At 41.5% G+C, this 17,996-nt stretch overlaps 2 protein-coding genes across 2 annotated transcripts; both read left to right on the plus strand.

The window, feature by feature from the left end:
• Positions 1-297: 297 nt before the first annotated feature.
• On the plus strand, positions 298-1,419 carry K441DRAFT_572220 (purine and uridine phosphorylase; the record flags this gene model as incomplete). Its single annotated transcript, XM_067644007.1, has 1 exon — positions 298-1,419. One exon carries the CDS (start codon positions 298-300, stop codon positions 1,417-1,419), a length of 1,122 nt encoding a protein of 373 aa, XP_067501458.1.
• Positions 1,420-2,189: 770 nt separating this feature from the next.
• K441DRAFT_663591 (WD40 repeat-like protein) lies at positions 2,190-6,391 on the plus strand. Its single transcript, XM_067649220.1, has 9 exons — positions 2,190-2,371; positions 2,438-4,065; positions 4,124-4,426; positions 4,467-4,679; positions 4,720-4,784; positions 5,191-5,259; positions 5,293-5,383; positions 5,493-5,552; positions 5,678-6,391. The coding sequence occupies exons 1-9, from the start codon at positions 2,275-2,277 to the stop codon at positions 6,092-6,094; spliced, it is 2,943 nt and encodes a 980-aa protein (XP_067501459.1). The 5' UTR covers positions 2,190-2,274; the 3' UTR covers positions 6,095-6,391.
• The last annotated feature ends 11,605 nt before the right edge of the window (positions 6,392-17,996 follow it).

The following is a 17,996-nucleotide window of genomic DNA, read 5'->3' on the forward strand; positions in this document are numbered from 1 at the left end:
ATCTTCAACAGGCGCTATTGCTGACATCCCGCTTAGTTGTGTCCGAAACAAGATTCGCATCTCAAACTCTCCCCTTGCGAGTGAATATTCGGGAGGAATTTGACACCTTTGTCGCTCTCAGTCATTCCACAAGCCTGCTTCCCCACTGGCCAACGGACGGGCTTTCCTCGATTTCTAAGGAGTGAAGGACAGCTGAAGAGCAGCGTTTTGCCCTTCCACTGTTCTCGATTGCTGCAGCGACACTCCTCGTAATTTCGAAGCCAGTAAACTGCAGGAACTCTACTAGGAGCTGCTGCGATGTCTAGTCTTCAGACACGGTCGCACGGGGACTATACGGTGGGATGGATTTGCGCCTTGCCGACAGAGATGGCGGCAGCTCAGGGTATGTTGGATGAACATCATGCGGTTCTACCACCTCGCACACAAGATAACAACAACTACGCCTTTGGTCGCATTGGAGATCACAATGTTGTTGTCGCATGTCTACCATTAGGAGTGATGGGTACGATATCAGCGGCTATAGTGGCTAATCAGATGCTCTCCACTTTCACTAGACTGAGATTCGGGCTAATGGTGGGGATTGGAGGTGGAGTACCTAGCGAGGAACATGACATTAGGCTTGGGGATGTTGTGGTCAGTAAACCGACTGGGAGTTATGGAGGTGTGATCCAGTATGATTTTGGGAAGACTGTGCAAGAAGGGAAATTCACACGGATGGGCTCATTGAACAGACCCCCAGATGTTTTACTCACCGCATTGGCCAACTTAGAGGCGAAACACATGATGGAAGGTCACGAGCTGGCAAAGTATCTCCGGGAGATGATGGAGAAGTATCCCATGAATGCTCAGTTTACACACCCAGGCATACAGTATGATTCGTTATATAAGGCGGAATACGATCACCCAAGTGGTCAAGTGACATGTGAGAAATGCGAAGGGACCCAATTGGTAGATCGAGAGCCACGTCCTTCAGTGGATCCGTTCATCCATTACGGTCTAATCGCGTCGGGAGATCAGGTGATGAGGCATGGAGCTACTAGGAATAGGCTAAGGGGGGAGCTTAAAGTACTCTGCTTTGAAATGGAAGCAGCGGGATTGATGGACTGTTTCCCGTGTCTCGTCATCCGAGGGGTATGCGACTATGCGGATTCGCACAAGAATAAACGCTGGCAACGGTATGCTGCAGCTACAGCGGCTGCTTATGCGAAGAATCTTCTTAATATTATCCCGGGAAATCAAGTTACGGGCACACGTACTGCGATAGAAGCGACGGAGGAGAATAAGTCAAACTCGAGAGACAAGCACGACGACCAGAACTTACATCAGCATAATCATTTTTCGGGCAATTTCAACACATCCGGCGGGAAAGCTTTCTACGGCGGCACGTACAACTCTGGAGGAGGGCCGATGAGTTTCTAACGTTGATGCTCTTGGGAATCTGTGAATGCGGCAAGTTAATAGCCGGTAGTTATAGGCTGATTGGAGAAGCCCGTTGCCCTTTCGAAATAGGGCTAGTATTGACCTAGGATCAACCAAATAGTATAAAAAGGATTGTTTTCTATTAATTACAAATTCGAAATGCTCAGTTGGTTGACTCGACTTGCTTGTTCCACCAATGACACGTTTGGAGATAGAAGAGTTGTAGATGTTGCTTGGTAGTAGTGGCGCCACAAGAAATGAGTGCTCGCTTCTGCCCATCTAAAAATTACAAAAATATGTAAATTAATGCTTTCTATCCCTTGACCCGTCAGGGCGAGCAGAGGGGAAGGCCCGTGCGCGAACACCAGAATCAGAACAACGCGTAGAATTCAACCATCAAATACATCACCACCATGTCTTCTAATCATGCTAGAATTGATGCAGATCTTGTTCGGAAGACTCAATATAAGATTCCCCCAAATAAGTCGGCGAAAACCCCCCCCCGAAGCCTTGGCCACTCCCCGAATTTTGTATTCCTGAGCACGGCTACCGAATCCTACTGATCTGATTGGTGGGCTCTTATCGATAACCTGCGTGCCCAAGTTAACGGGTCAAGGGATATATGCCTATGCCGTGCCAGATTACGAGTAGAAACTGGAACCTGATCCCGACGACCAACAACTTAATAGAACGTGGCATCCCAGACCCCTGGCAGCGTGGTTCACGTGAGTTCTAACGTGATTGGGGCCGAGATTATTAACCGCCCGCTAGTGAAAAGGAAAAGCCGGCGCCGCAATGTGATAGATCTCGTCTCACTTCGCCCGTTGGAATTAAGGCATGCTAGACCCCTAAAATATGAGCCAGCAGAGGAACGACTATCACTCTATTCAAGGGGGGACAGTCCTAGCTGGCGTGGTCCTCAACACGGACGGAGGACCTGTAATCATCGGCGGTACGCAACCCCCGAGCTATTTAAGGGACGGGCCTCACTTTCCTCCAAAACTGACTAATAGCGAAGACTCTAGCCACTCTAGAGACGATCAATGTCTGCGCGATCTAGGGAGGAACACCGATCCTCGAGACGACAAGGCCAGAATTGAGTCGAGTAAAGATGATCTCCTTAGGGATTCCTGGGCCTGGATCCTCAATGACGAGGATTTCCTTAGCTGGAGGGACTGCGATGAAACCCAACTACTATGGATCAAAGGCGACCCTGGCAAGGGCAAGACGATGATGATGATAGCCCTTGTTGATGAGCTGTCAAGCTGGCTACAAGACTCGCCAGGATCAGGCATCTTGTCGTACTTCTTCTGCCAAAGCACCGACGCTAGACTAAACAACGCAGTATCCATCCTCAGAGGCCTGATATATATAATGGCTCACCAAGAGAGGAGTCTGATTGGGCATGTCCGGAAAAAGTACGACAACCGAGGAATTCAGTTATTTGAAGACCCGAATGCACTATACGCTCTATGGGGAATACTCAAGGATATGTTGGGCGACTCAAAGCTTCCAAGAGTTCACCTACTAGTGGATGCGCTCGATGAATGCGACTCTGGATTACGGCAGCTTCTAGATTTGATCACTGGCAAGGATTGCAAATCCACATCCAAAGTAAAGTGGCTAGTTGCCAGTCGCAATCAACCTGAGATTGAGCAGCGATTAAGACCTGATACTCTCCGGCTGAGGACCGACCTAGAACTAAATTCTATTCATATTTCACGTGCTGTTAATGCATTCATCGATTCCAAGGTTCAACACCTCACTAAACACAAAGGTTATGATACTACGCTTCAACAGGAAGTCGAGAGTGTCCTTCGCGAAAAAGCGGGAGAAACATTTCTCTGGGTTGCATTGGTCTGTAAAGAGCTTCAAGAAGAAGTGTGGCTTGGAGAGACACAAGCTGTGCTTAAAGAACTCCCACCTGGGTTGCCACCACTTTACGAGCGAATGCTGAAGCAGATCCAAAGCAAGAAGGAGCAAGTCGCTCACCTTTGTACTCAAATTCTACGCTCGGTCACTGTTACGTACCGACCCTTACACCTTCAGGAATTAATTACCGTCGCTCACCTACCGGAACAGCAATGCAAAGACATTCGGTCAATGACCGACCTAGTAAAACTCTGCGGTTCATTTCTCACCATCCGAGACGGAATAATTTACTTTGTCCACCAGTCCGTAAAGGACTACTTCAACATCGGCCAAGGGTCGAGAATATTTCCCTCTGGCATATACGAAGAGCACTTCGAGATAATGCGCAGATCCTTACAGGTTATGTCGACGGACTTAAGAGAGGACATCTGTGACCTACGGAAACCGGGAGTGCTGGCAAGTGCGGTAGGGGATAAAGTCAGAAATAGTCCCCTTGTGCGTATTGAATACGCCTGCTGTTACTGGGTTAACCATCTGGACGATTATCTCGTAAGTCCTAATAGTATTCAACGTTACGAAAGCAGTCTTTGTGATAATGGGAGGGTCCACATATTTCTACCGGAGCACCTCCTTTGTTGGCTTAAGGCCATGAGCCTGATGAGGATCCACGTGTTCCTCCAAAAACACCTCCTCCATTGGCTTGAGGCCATGAGCCTCTTAAAGATAATGTCTAAGGCGGGCCAGACTGTGAGAATTTTGCAGTCGATAGTTAAGGCAAGTTCCCTTAAAGGGGTATTTCAGGGAGTACTACCACTAATCTATCGCGCTCAAGCCTAGTAATGTTGAACTATTCGCACTTGTAGACGATGCTACAAAATTCATTCTTAAGTACGGGGCACTGATCGAAGCGACGCCTCTGCAAGTATATAGCTCGGCTCTTATCTTTAGCCCACGGACAAGCCGGGTTAGAAAGCAGTTCTGGGGTCTAGTCCCACATTGGATCAAAACGCCTCCAGGAGTTCCAGAGAGCTGGGGCGCATCGCTGCAGACGCTCGAGGGCCACTCGGGTTGGGTCACGGCCGTAGCATTCTCGCCGGACGGCAAGCTGGTCGCGTCCGCATCCGGCGACGAGACGGTCCGGCTCTGGGACTCGGCCACGGGGCGCATCGCTGCAGACGCTCGAGGGCCACTCGGATTTGGTCACGGCCGTAGCATTCTCGCCGGACGGCAAGCTGGTCGCGTCCGCATCCAACGACGAGACGGTCCGGCTCTGGGACTCGGCCACGGGCGCATCGCTGCAGACGCTCGAGGGCCACTCGGATTCGGTCACGGCCGTAGCATTTCTCGCGGACGGCAAGCTGGTCGCGTCCGCATCCGGCGACGAGACGGTCCGGCTCTGGGACTCGGCCACGGGGCGCATCGCTGCAGACGCTCGAGGGCCACTCGGGTTGGGTCACGGCCGTAGCATTCTCGCCGGACGGCAAGCTGGTCGCGTCCGCATCCAACGACAAGACGGTCCGGCTCTGGGGACTCGGCCACGGGGCGCATTGCTGCAGACGCTCGAGGGCCACTCGGATATCGGTCACGGCCGTAGCATTCTCGCCGGACGGCAGGCGGGTCGCGTCCGCATCCCACGACGAGACAGTCCGGCTCTGGGACTCGGCCACGGGCGCACCGCTGCCAGACGCTCGAGGGCCACTCGGGTTCGGTCAGGGCTGTAGCATTCTCGCCGGACGGGCAAGCTGGTCGCGTCCGCATCCGACGACAAGACAGTCCGGCTCTGGGACTCGGGCCACGGGCGCATCGCTGCAGGACGCTCGAGGGCCACTCGGGTTGGGTTGCGCGGCTGTAGCATTCTCGCCGGACGGCCAAGCTGGTCGCGTCTGCATCCGGCGACAGGACAGTCCGGCTCTGGGACTCGGCCACGGGCGCACCGCTGAAGACGCTCGAGGGCCACTCGGGATTGGGGTCATGGCTGTAGCATTTTCGCCGGACGGCAAGCTGGTCCGCGTCCGCATCCCGCGACAAGACAGTCCGGCTCTGGGACTCGGCCACGGGCACATCGCTTGCAGACGCTCGAGGGGCCACTCGGGTTGGGTCACGGCTGTAGCCATTCTCGCCGGACGGCAAGCTAGTCGCGTCCGCATCCGACGACGAGACAGTCCGGCTCTGGGACTCTGCCACGGGCGCACCCGCTGCAGACGCTCGAGGGCCACTTGAGTTCGGTCAAGGCTGTAGCATTCTCCCCGGACGGCAAGCTGGTCGCGTCCGCATCCGGCGACGAGACAGTCTGGCCTCTGGGACTCGGCCACGGGCGCACCGCTGCAGACGCTCGAGGGCCACTCGGGTTGGGTCATGGCTGTAGCATTCTCGCCGGACGGCCAAGCTGGTCGCGTCCGCATCCGGCGACGAGACAGTCCGGCTCTGGGACTCTGCCACGGGCGCACCGCTGCAGACGCTCGAGGGCCACTCGGGTTGGGTCATGGCTGTAGCATTCTCGCCGGACGGCAAGCTGGTCGCGTCCGCATCCGACGACGAGACAGTCCGGCTCTGGGACTCGGCCACTGGCGTATCACTGCAGACGCTCGAAGTTGAAGCAGTGATTAGCATGCTATCTTTCTCTAAAGAGGGTTCATACCTAGAGACAGATAGAGGATTAATAAGTATCCAAGCTTTCTACTATGGCGGTTTCCAGCTGCAACCTCCATGCGATATATTTGTAAGAGATCGCTGGATAGTCCGAGACATGGAAAACCTCCTTTTTCTCCCTCCTGATTATCGGCCGATATGTTCGACTATTTAAAGGAATATTTTTGTACTAGGACACGCATCTGGTCGTGTCACGTTTATCGAATTTAGCTCTTAGTAGATAATCTAGGCTTAGTTCCTTTGCCTACCTTAACGCTTCTTCAACCTCCTCCCCGCCCACCTCCGTTCCAGCAGGCCTTCTTTTATAATTTAGGAACCCCTCTACTTTGAAATCCTCTGCTCTAAAATCTTCTGCTTTAAAATCCAATTTGCTTTTAGAATACCTTCTAGTACGCTCTAGTAAACCATTTATTTATTGACCCGAGGTATAAGTGGTCTATCCCTTAACCCGCTGGTTTTAGCACTACGTTATCGATAAGGATCCAGCCAATAAGAAGCTCTCGTTCGAGCCCTTGTGATAAGAACTACAATAACCTAAGGATATTCAAATTGCCGATTTTGTATATATCTAGCTATCTAGGCCTAGTCCTTGGAGTTGAGCTTTAAGAGATACTCGTTCCAACACTACGCACGCGTGCCCTAATTTGTCCTCGGTGGCCTTAAACGGCGCTTTCAGCCTCTACTGTCTTCTCTTAACTTTATTATAGTATTAACAGATAGATCTGCCAGTGGCTTTTAAGCGCCACGGTGTAGTATAGCTGTTGTGCGCCTTGCTTCTAAATAGGCCGAGCAATAGACCTGTTTTTGCCACAGCTTCTTATACTTATACTCCCTAACCGGGCGCCATACTATTTCTATTATCCCCTTTTTTTTTAGTAAAGCTGGTAGCTAGCGATTATAAATTAAGTTATAGAAGAGGGCATCTCTAAGGTCTTAACGGAATTATAAATAGGACTGTTGTTATAGGGCTCGGGCGCCTAAGGTAGGTTTATAGGAGGAGAGCTAATAGCTATTGCCTATAATCGTATCTAATAAGAAACTGAATAATGGCTTCTACGTCTTCCTATAAATTCTCTTTATATTATAGTAAGACCTAAGCTAATCCGCAACGTTAACGCCGTATATCTATAGGTTGTACTTATCTATAAAGTCTAGTATGTCTAATTTCTTCCTAGCGTCGCTACCAAACATCTTAACAGTCTGCTTATAGCCTATAGCGGTTATAGAGGGTTGTTTTTAAAGCTTTGTAATGTAATTCTAACCTAATAATATATAACGTTAGCGTGGTAAAGATATAGTGTTAATAGGTTAATATATTATCGTAAATTATAGATAGGAATAGAACAATATTCGCGTCCTTTTAGGCAAACTCTATTACTTTATAACTCTTAGATAACTCCCTATAGAGCGTACCCCAAGGAATCTAGGTAGAATGGACCAGTTTAAGGTTAGAGAGCAATATTAAGAATCTCTCTATAGGCACCTTCTTTTTACCCGCTGTCGTTAACTTAATATTAACCTCCTTATCGCCTATTTCTTCCCGCTTTATACGTATAGTTCTAACTATGCTTACTGCCCTAATACCTAAGCTATAAAGCCGCTTGAAGAGCTTAACGCTGCTAAAGAGATTATTAAGCTAGATAATGTGCTTGCTAGCTGGATAGAGTCGCTTATTGGTAATAGGATAGCGCTACATAAGAAGGTTTAGGATGACGGCTTAAGTCTTTATAAAGCCTTTATTAAGGAAGGCCGTATTAAGGTTAACAGGGCCCTTCTTATTGCCTTTAGCGTGCTATAGCTAGTTGGGAATATAGCCCTAATTCGCTAGGACCTAGATCTTAAAGCCCTTAGGTATAAACTTCGTTGGTATATTTATAATCTCTAGCGCCCGTCCTATAAAGCGCTAAATAGTCTTATTAATAGCTAGGTGTGGGCCTAGGTTCTAATATATGCGACAAAGTGCTTATAAGTACTTAGAGAGCTTATCTACGCGGTTAAATATTGTATAGAAGCCATTCTCTGGTATAGGACTACAATAAATATAGCGCTTAAGCTGCTTAAACCGGTTCTTTAATATATACTCAGTTACTTTATAAGCAGTGCCCTTTTTAATAGGCCCCTAGTAGTCCTCTATAGCTAGCTCTATTATAATTCCTATATAAATTACGACTCTAAAGTAGGCGTAGAGCTCCTACCTATACGTAGGCTTTTATAGCCTTGCCCTGCCCTTTAGGGCTTCCTCTTCTGACACAGAATGCGCTTTTATATACACGTTTGTCTAGCTAACTATCTTATCTAGTATCTTATCCGTAAAAAACAGGCGGAATAAGGCTAGAGGATCGCCATAATTAGTGCCTTAAGGGACAGCGCCTTCTCCTAGGTCCTAGTAGTTGTCTATTCAAAAGGGAGTAAACGGTGGTATAGCCCATGGCTCTAGCGGTGGCTGTTTTGATTTTTTGATGCGAGGATCTTTCCACTCCACGTAGTCGATGTTATTGGATGTACGCGGCATTGTATAGCATTAAAATGGGCAAAAATCGCAGCTTATTTGGTCTATTTACATGCTCTGTTAATGCCTCGCGTATAGCTCAGCACGGTGTTCGTGCACGGTGCAGCTTGGCATTGCACCTCAGCGGGTTAAGGGATAACGTAGTTGACCAGGAAGCGAGCCACCCCACGTAGCGAGCCACACAAGAATATTCCTACCATTTTTTATTTCATAGCAAATTACACCAAAATCGAAAAGCCTCAGCATATTGCACGATGCCAAATCAATCTTTGCCCTCTCGTAAAGCCGAAACTACTATATAAAATATTATACAAGATCTTTCTTCTAGTGTTAAGCCGTTAATTCGCAAGGCCTCTAGCGCCTATAGAGCATCTAGATCTACCGTTAGACATCGTCTTATTAGCTATCTCCCGCGATATAAAGCTTACCTAGGTTTATTATATCTACTATAAAAATAGTAAATTACTAAATAGCTCTATAAATATTAATCCTAGGACCCTCCGTTAAAGGCTTATATACTTTTAGAAATAGCTTATTCCTATTTAGGCGAAGCCCGTACCTTAGGCAAGTATTAGGGGCAAAGATTTGTTTAACGCCACGGTCTTAGTACTATACTAAGTTATTAGCTCGACTGTTAGAGAGCTTAAAATGGCGATCTAGCAGTTATATATAATTAGTTTAGGTTCTTCCGTGCTATACATAAGCGATATTAAGTTAAGTATTTAAATTTTATCTATAACTTTAACGAAAAGGGGTTATTACTAGGCCTTATATTAGTAGCCTAAGTAATTATATTAGGTAAGATATATAGGGAAAGGTTAAAAAATTAAATAGTTATATAGCTAGGTACTTGTAAGTCAGTATTTATAATTAAAACGATTTACGCTAATAGCTCTCTACCGCCTACCTTCTTAATTTAGAAGACGTAATACTACTAGGAAGGATAATATTAAATTAGTAAGTAAAATAAGAGCCTTCGCGGATATACGTACACTATATTCCCTAGTAAGTAGATAGATAACTCTTTAGGCCTATATTATATTAAACATTATAATAAATATACGAGACATCTTATAGAAGATTCTAATGGTAAAATATAGTAATATTGCCTACTTTTAATAGATAATTATTAGAGCTACCCTACCTAGCAATTTATTAAGTATACGCTCGCGCATAAAATTATCTTAGCAGCTTTACGACCTTATCCGACTTATAAGCTTTAACTACTAGATATAGGTTATTTTAGGCCACTTTCTTACTACTACGGGAAGTAAGTAGATATCTTCTATTAATATAGCCACTTAGGCGTTAATAAGGAATTTTTTAAAGCTCTACCCAAAGGCATATATATAGGTATTTACCCCTAATANNACCTATAGCGCCTAGAAAGCTATAGGCCTTCTATCTTATAATTCTACTACTATCTTAGAGACTCTTACCCGTATAAAGGTAAGTCTAATCTTAATTATACTTATTAGGGTTTAAAACGGCTCTATTTAATATAGCGACGTTAAGCTCTAATAGAGTCGTTAGTGTCTTTAGAGTGCGTAAAGTAGTAGGTATATTTAATTCCTTTATATCTTAGCTTTTAGAAGGCTCTATTATATATTTAGGTATAATCCATAGCCTATAAATAAGTAGATTAAAGGGTCGTTGATTTAGAAAGGGACGTCGCAGGAATATAGTAGTCGTCCATACTATTAGTCGGCGCGTGGGTCTATATCACTACTATAACGTAGTTAAATTAATTTAAGTAATATTAAGATCGAAAGAGTAATATAAAAGCTTTAATTTAGCCTATTTGAAATATATATAAGCTCGTTGTTAATTTTATTATAAATTGATCAAATATCACCTATATGTGGCTCGCTACGTAGGGTGGCTCGCTTCCTAGTTAACTACGTTATTTTCGGGTCCTAGATTTCAAACTTTGCTAAGCTAGCTTTTAGTTGGTTTAAAAAATGTTACGCGTGGTAAGTTATAGCAGAATCTACGTAACGAACTTTAAAACACCGAAAGCTCTATAAGGGCTCTGCATTATCTTATAAATCAGACCCCTAGGAAGAAATTGCGCCACGGCGTGGCGCTAAGGGCTAGTACTGCGCTTGTAGAGTCCTGTAAACTCCTAAGCCAATAAGATTACCTTACCCTAGTCCTGTGGACTTCTGCGAACTCCTAGACTAATTAAATTACACTAAAAAGAATTTCTCCCTAAGGGTCTAAGAGCTTATGGGCGCCCTTTATATAAGAACTTAATGTTTCTTATTAGGCAACAACTCTTCTATTATAACGCTATATCTTATACCCTAAATTAACTCCAAAACATTTGCAATCGGAATTAATTAAAAGCTATTTATTTATTCTATCTAATTAAGAAATAATAGACGTCGCCGGCCTAATATATGTGCCCCTATCTGATAATTCGCAAAGTCCTTTATTTAGCGCCCCTTTTAGCCCTCTTCTGCCTCCTAATAGATACCCTAATAAACACCTAGATAAATATTCTGATAGCGATATAGACTACCTTAATAATAAGCTTAATAGCGACGCTATTAAGGCTCTTTAGCCTTCCTCTAACAAACCTTTTTCTACTCGCGGTTGATATAATATAAGCTCTAAGAAACGGCAGTTTACGTAATTTAAGCTATAATAGGTGGCTAATACACTCCGCCGCGTTTAATGGAGTTTTTAAACCTTTATACTTGCTTAGGCTGGGGTAAAAAAGGGTAAAGTGGTTATAATTTAACACCTCTAATATGCCTAACCATAATAGCAATAGCGTGTACTAATGCGTGCTATAGACGATCTACGCATAAGGGTTATCTACCAGCGTCCTTCTTTAGTAGATTCTTTTACTGTAGAGCTTAATAATCTTATCCGTTAGCCCTACTTTAGTTAATTTAATTATACTATAGACCTAGAGACACTAGATTTTAAGCTAGCCTTTAGAATTATCTAAGAGGTTACTTTAATATGGTATGCTATTCTTTTAAAACTTATAAGTAATTAGCGCGCCTACTAAGCTAGTTATAACGTTATATCTTAGTCTAATGCGTTATCTAGGCGATTATTTGCTATTACTAGTATAGTATGTTATTTTCGGGCTAAAAAGCAATCTAGCTTCCTCTCTTTAATACTAGATATCTATTTAATAGGCTCTAGTATAAAGCGGCGAGTAATTAAAACTCTATTAGGGCTTAGAATATATTATAGTTATTATTAGGCTAATCGGTTAATAGTTAAAGTTGCTAAGGAGGCAGAGGTATAGTACCCAACTCCTATAAACTTCTGTAAACTCCTAGGCCAATTAGCTAACTTCCTTAAAGACAGCTCCAGCGTTAAGCGTTTAATAAGTAGGTAGTAATTATCTACGATAATATTAATTTTAAGGATAAGAAACGTGATAAGGTTATGGGCCATACGGCTACAATGCGGGTAATAATAACGGCGGCTATTGTTTTTTGCCCTAAGCTACCACCTTTAGGTTTACATTAAGGTATGCACGATCTAATAATACTACTTAGGCTTAAAGATATACTAAATATACCTAGTATATCTGGTAAAGATAACGGGATTAGGGTGAATATTACACGAAGCCTTATATTAGATGCACTTAAGAGAATTTATATAGATGGCGTTAATACTATATTTAGAGATAGTAATCGCTATCCTAAAATATTAAGTATGCATTACCTTCCTATAAATAAGACTACGTTCTAGCAATTTGGCGCTATATTTAAGGATAAGGGTACTATTAAAGGTATATATAGCGTCTATAAAAGTATATTTCTAAACTAGCTTAGTCTATATACACTAGAAGATCCTACTAAAGCTAAAGCTGTCCGTAACGACTTCTATAATTAACTCTAGCTTATCTATAGAGACTAACTTACGGCAATCTGTATTAGGGCTATTAAAAACAAGTAAACCTAGGCTTACCGACTATATAACCAACGGGATTGGCTTTTTAGTATACCTACGTAGTTCCATATCTAGATAAACTTACTAAATACTATTATCCGTACGTATTGGGCACCTATTATTTCTAAAAAGAAGGCTTATTATTGCTTATAAGCTAATACTACTATATAGGGTTATAGTTAGTGTAGTTGGGAAAACACTAAATATCACCTAATGGAACTAATTATTGCGTAGGGCTTTACGGCATATGTAGTTGCATTATTCTATATAGTAATGCGATATAAGGGCTACCTTATTGCCTCTAGCAAAGACTTCTTTAAGCAAATAGACTACGTTACTAACGCTATTAGTTCTCTTATACTAGATCAATTTTTAGAACTTATTAAAGACGTCCGTCTAGCCGCCTTTATATTAGATATGTGGAATAGCAACAGCTCTAATAAGTAATCGTATAACGATATTAAATTCTAAATAATGTGTTGTATACTTTAGGAGGTTAAGCTATTTCTAACTATTTGGTATACTGTTAAACATACTAATATAGGTATGCTAAGGCACTTTATTAACCCTTTTATTGTCTACTTTTTTAGCGCGTCCTAGCTTAACTATAGCCGCGAGATGTTATTCTATTAATGGAATCTCTCCTTAGTAAACACTCCTAAATTATAGTATGCAATACTATCCTCTAGGCTTATTAACTAGCCTAGTAGGGTTACTATACATAAAGTAATTGACCTTAGGCTTGAGTATCTTAACGGTAGCTATAAGATTGAAATAAAGTGTTATAAGAACTTAACCTATAATATAGATATTATATTTAACCGAGTATATCTATCTAATACTTGGGTTAGAGCGTTACGTAAGAGAGTAGAGGCTATATTTAGTAAGTATATACCCGGGACTTATACTACTACTACTATACTACCAGATATGTTTTTACTTACTTATACCCTCTTTACTTTAAATCTAGCTAAACCGCGGAGTGCTAAATAATTGGCTGGTAGGAAGTTTTTTAATTCTCATAATATCTTATAAGAAGGCATTAAGGTGCTAGCGGATAAAGTTAATTAGTTTAACTAGTAGCACGTCTAATAATTAGGTATACTTAGGGGGTCGTACCCTTCTAATACCCTAGATAATTTTGATGGATTTGCTAATATAGAAGATTATACTAACTAGGTTGGGGAGGAGTTGGATAGGGTTATTAATCCAATAATTAACCTTATAATAATTAATATAATTGATCTTATAGGAATTAGAGTAGCTGACTAATCCCTAGACTTCTATAAACTCCTATAAACTCCTATAAACTCCTAGACCAATTAAATACCTATATTTATTAATGCTCTAAACTAGCATACCCGCAATAACTCCCTTAGGTTAAATTTACCTAGTCCTTAAACTCCTGCGAACTCCTATAAACTCCTGGGCTAATTAGATGCCTATATTTCTATTTAACTAGGCTAACTAATTTATACAAACTTATACACAAACCTATGCACGATTTTTTATACAACCTTTTACACGACCTTTTACACGACCTTTTATATAAATTTTTATATAAACTTTTATATATAAGGCAATGACAAAACCTAGTAACTATATTTAACCACTATCTACCTATACTACCCACTGGACAACTCTAGGGCTTCTATAACGCCTTATAGTTAGGCCCATACTAAATAGTGCCGTTATCTAAAATTACCCCTCAGATTAACACAGCCGAATTAAAGCTTGCCTATAAAGGATGCCTTATAGTTTAGCTTATACCGGATAGTATTGTTATCTAGGTTTTACTCCTTAGATCAACGCAGCCGGATTAAAGCTTACCTACAAAGAACATACTATAAAAGCCGCTACTTTAGCTTATTAGAGTGCTAGAAAGCAACGCTAACCCCTTTTTTTTCCCCTTATACTATAATGCTACTGCCGCCAGGACCTAGTAGTGGACTACTAGACGGCTTATACGCCGCTAAAGACCTTAGCCTAGGAGGTAGGGGCAAGGGATCCTTAGGGTCCTTATGCTTCCGCTTTAAGAGGCTGCACCCGCTAAAATAGGCCGCCATTTAGCAGCGAGCGCAGGTATTCCTAGGCCTACTCACCTACTATATACCCTTTTTAGAGTATACCTAATACTCCTTACCTAAGGCTTAGCAGGTAGTATATCGCTTACTATCTACTAACTCTACCCCTAACTCCGTCTCCATTATCCGGCTAATATAGCCCTAGTTTCTCCGCTTATTCGGCCCTATAGCCGCTAACCCTACTGCCGACTACAACCACTATTTACCTTAGGTAGTAGGGGCGTACGCGGTAGTTGCCTTACTATAGGGGGCCTAAGCCTATAGCAGGCGGATGGGGTTAGCGTACTAGGTAAGGGCAAACCTAGTAGTAATAAGGGCCAGTGGCAGAAGGGCCGGTAATAGGGGGAGGGCTAGGGCGGGAGTAAGGGCTAGGGTAGGAGTAGGAGTAGGAGCTAGAGCTAGGGCTAGTAATAGTGATAGTGGTAGTAGTCTATAAACATATTTAAGCTAAGTATATACTATACAGTTATTAATACTTACGGCTCCTCTTCTAACTCCCTACCGCTAAACCATTTATTCTTATCGTCGTCATTATCGTTATTATTATTAGCGGCGGCGGCGGCAGGTAGCGGCGGCGGTGCTACTGTTACTATTACTGTTACTACTACTACTGCTATTACTACTGCTGTTAGGAGGGGAGGGTAGTGGTAAGGGTAAGGGCGCCTATTAAAACTAGTTAGTTATATTTTATAGTTAATAGTTAAAGTTCTAATACTAACTATATTTTAACCCAGATTCTACTAGACCAAAGCTAGCAATAATAAAGGAGGGCCGTAGCCCGTAGTATTCTCTCCTTATTAAGGAGGACGTTGGGGGGGTATATACATACCTAAAGAGTAAAAGGAGACATTTTAAAAGCTTTAATAGGAGATGGTTAATAGGTGTAAGTATAAAGAATAATTTTAAAGTGGTTAAAGATATTATTAAACAAAATTAGAATTTTAATTTATATTTACTTTAAACTACTATAAACTCCTAGGCTAATTAAATAACGTACTATCTCCTATAAACTCCTATAAACTCCTAAGCTAATAAAAACAATATACTATCTCCTATAAACTCCTATAAACTCCTAAACTAATTAAATATATTTTATATATTAATACAAAAGTTCTCTAAACTCTTTAGAGTTGCTTACCTTATACGCCCTCTCTTTAAAATAGGTGTAAAGGTTAGTATTTTATTAGCATTTAAATTTCTTTCTGCTAACAGTAACCAACATATTAATGGGGTTGTTAACTTTATATTTTCACGCCTCTACCTTTATCTTTTTTAACTAGAAGTAGCGCTTTTCTATATATCTAATATATTAATAACTAGCTACTAAATATTTAACTAGCTACTATTAGGGCTATACCTAGCGGCGTTTACTCCTAAAGTATAAGCTTATTTAAGCTGTCTTATAGCACGCTAAATACCTTCCAGTACACTATTAGGTAGGATAAGTACGGTTAGTAATAGTAATACTAGCGTACTAATAACTCCGTTAACCCATTTTTCTAGTTATAAGGTTAACGGCGGTGTATTAACTCTCGCTATATCTAATAACATACGCTTATTTGCTCTGGCCGTCTTAATTACGCGTAACTGTATAGCCCTTAACACCTCTTATCTTATAACCTATATAGTAAGAGTATTATCCCTTTTACAAATAGTTGCGGTGTAATTAAATACACTAGTATAAGATTCCTAACTATGCTGGCCCTATAGCTTCTATAGCTGCTATTATTGCTTTCTTACATATCTTATATCCTTTATCTTAGTATATAAATTATTAACCTCCCTAATAAAGTACTGAAGTTACTCTACTAATAGTTGCCTAGATTTCTTTTTATAAGGCTATATCTAAAGTAGAGGAGCTTTAGCATAGAGATAATTAAAGGTTAGTGTGTCCTAAAAGTCCGGTCCTAGTTTATATATATACGCAAGCTGCTAGCGGCATATTGTATCTATATACGTAGATAGCGGCATAGGGATACGCCTATATATACTGCTATATAATGCTTCTACCTACGTAGTTGCCTATTTATTAATAAGAGTTAAGGTAAGGTAAGCTCGCGTACCATTTCTTAGCTAAGTAATTAGTTATAGGATATCTGGAGCCTAAGTAAGAGTTAGAAGCAGTGCCGGATTATAACAACTATAATATTGATTTGGTGGTACGCGGGTAACCTAAACTTATAGTAGTAACTAATTCTTGCTAAGGTAAGTTAGAAAGGCCTTTTAATGGCATATACCGTTAATTATTTCTATCTATATAGCTAATAGCCTAGCGTAATAAGATATCTCTGCCTTGCTCTAAAATCTAGTTATTATAGCATTATTAACAGGAGTAGGAGCCTGGCTTAAAGCTAATATTTAAGAGGAAATATTTTCTATGTTACTTACGTCGCTAGGCGTATAGCCGTTAGCTAGTTAACTACGTGCTATTACTTAATTAGCTAGTAGTTAATTCTAATATAGCCTACAAGTAGTTTTCTAAGGTGCGTTTGGTTATAACTATAGCTGTTCAATTTCTGGTTTATTAACACCTTCCGTATTAAAGGCCTAATACGGCAAAAATATGTAACCTTTACTAGTCCAACTATAGCCCTATCCACTATAACTAAGACGCTGCCAATAATCTACAAGACTTTTTGTAATTAGAAACTTCTAAAGCGCTACTTATTTAATATCCAGGACATTAATACCCATGCTAAGAGAGGTTATTGCTACTATAATCCTTATAGACGATAAGGATTTCTTAAACTTTTTATATTAAGTAGTACGATTATACTTTTAAATATATGCAGTATATACTTAGACTATATTAGTAACGCAACGAGCTTTACTATCAGCATTAGTAGTATACTGTTTATTAGGTGTAAAGGTTAAAGTCTTTATAAGGAGTGCTCTTTAGAAGTATACCGCTGCTTCCTAGATAGATTAATAACCGTCTATAAAGATAATCGTCTTTAGTATTTACTTTGGGACTGCGGTATCTAAATCTATATACGCATCTAATAGGAAGTATAATACGTCCTATAAATCCACCTTACCTTTACCAAGCGGCAGTACGTAGATTAAGACATTAGGGCGATTTATAGAAGTCCTAATAACCTTAGTCTAGTATATGCGGTTACCTATAGAGTAAAAACCGGCGTTGCTAAGAACTAGTTATTCTGCCTCCTTATTAAGTGTAGTAAAACAACTAAACTAAACTATATCCTAACGAAGTATTGTCTATAGCTCGCCTAATATTATAAACGTTAGTTAGAACGATTCCTATTACTTTACTAGATAACACTTATTAATTATAATAAGTTTAATCCTAGCCTGTAGTTCTGGGCTCTTTAACGCATCTTAGAAAGACTTTAATAAGGCCTACTTAGGACTAAGAAGTACGTATATATATATACTATCCTTTACTTTTCTAATTTGGGCCTTATCTAGGCTCTTACTCTTAGTAGTAATAAGATACAGATTAGAACTATTAAGCTTCTAGATATTATCTAACTATTCGTCACTAAGCTTGCTTAATAGGACTATTTAGATAGTAATCT

The sequence above is a fragment of the Cenococcum geophilum genome (genome assembly GCF_001692895.1).
Source record: "Cenococcum geophilum 1.58 unplaced genomic scaffold K441scaffold_34, whole genome shotgun sequence".
NCBI lineage: Eukaryota > Fungi > Ascomycota > Dothideomycetes > Gloniales > Gloniaceae > Cenococcum > Cenococcum geophilum.

What these genes read in the sequence shown, in the direction of transcription:
- K441DRAFT_663591 (XM_067649220.1), top strand. Translation starts at nt 2,275, where the DNA reads ATGAGCCAGCAGAGGAACGACTATCACTCTATTCAAGGGGGGACAGTC. An exon ending in GAGGGCCACTCGGGATTGGG is followed by an intron (nt 5,260 to 5,292) that starts GTCATGGCTGTA and finishes CCGGACGGCAAG; the next exon opens with CTGGTCCGCGTCCGCATCCC. An exon ending in ACGCTCGAGGGGCCACTCGG is followed by an intron (nt 5,384 to 5,492) that starts GTTGGGTCACGG and finishes CACCCGCTGCAG; the next exon opens with ACGCTCGAGGGCCACTTGAG.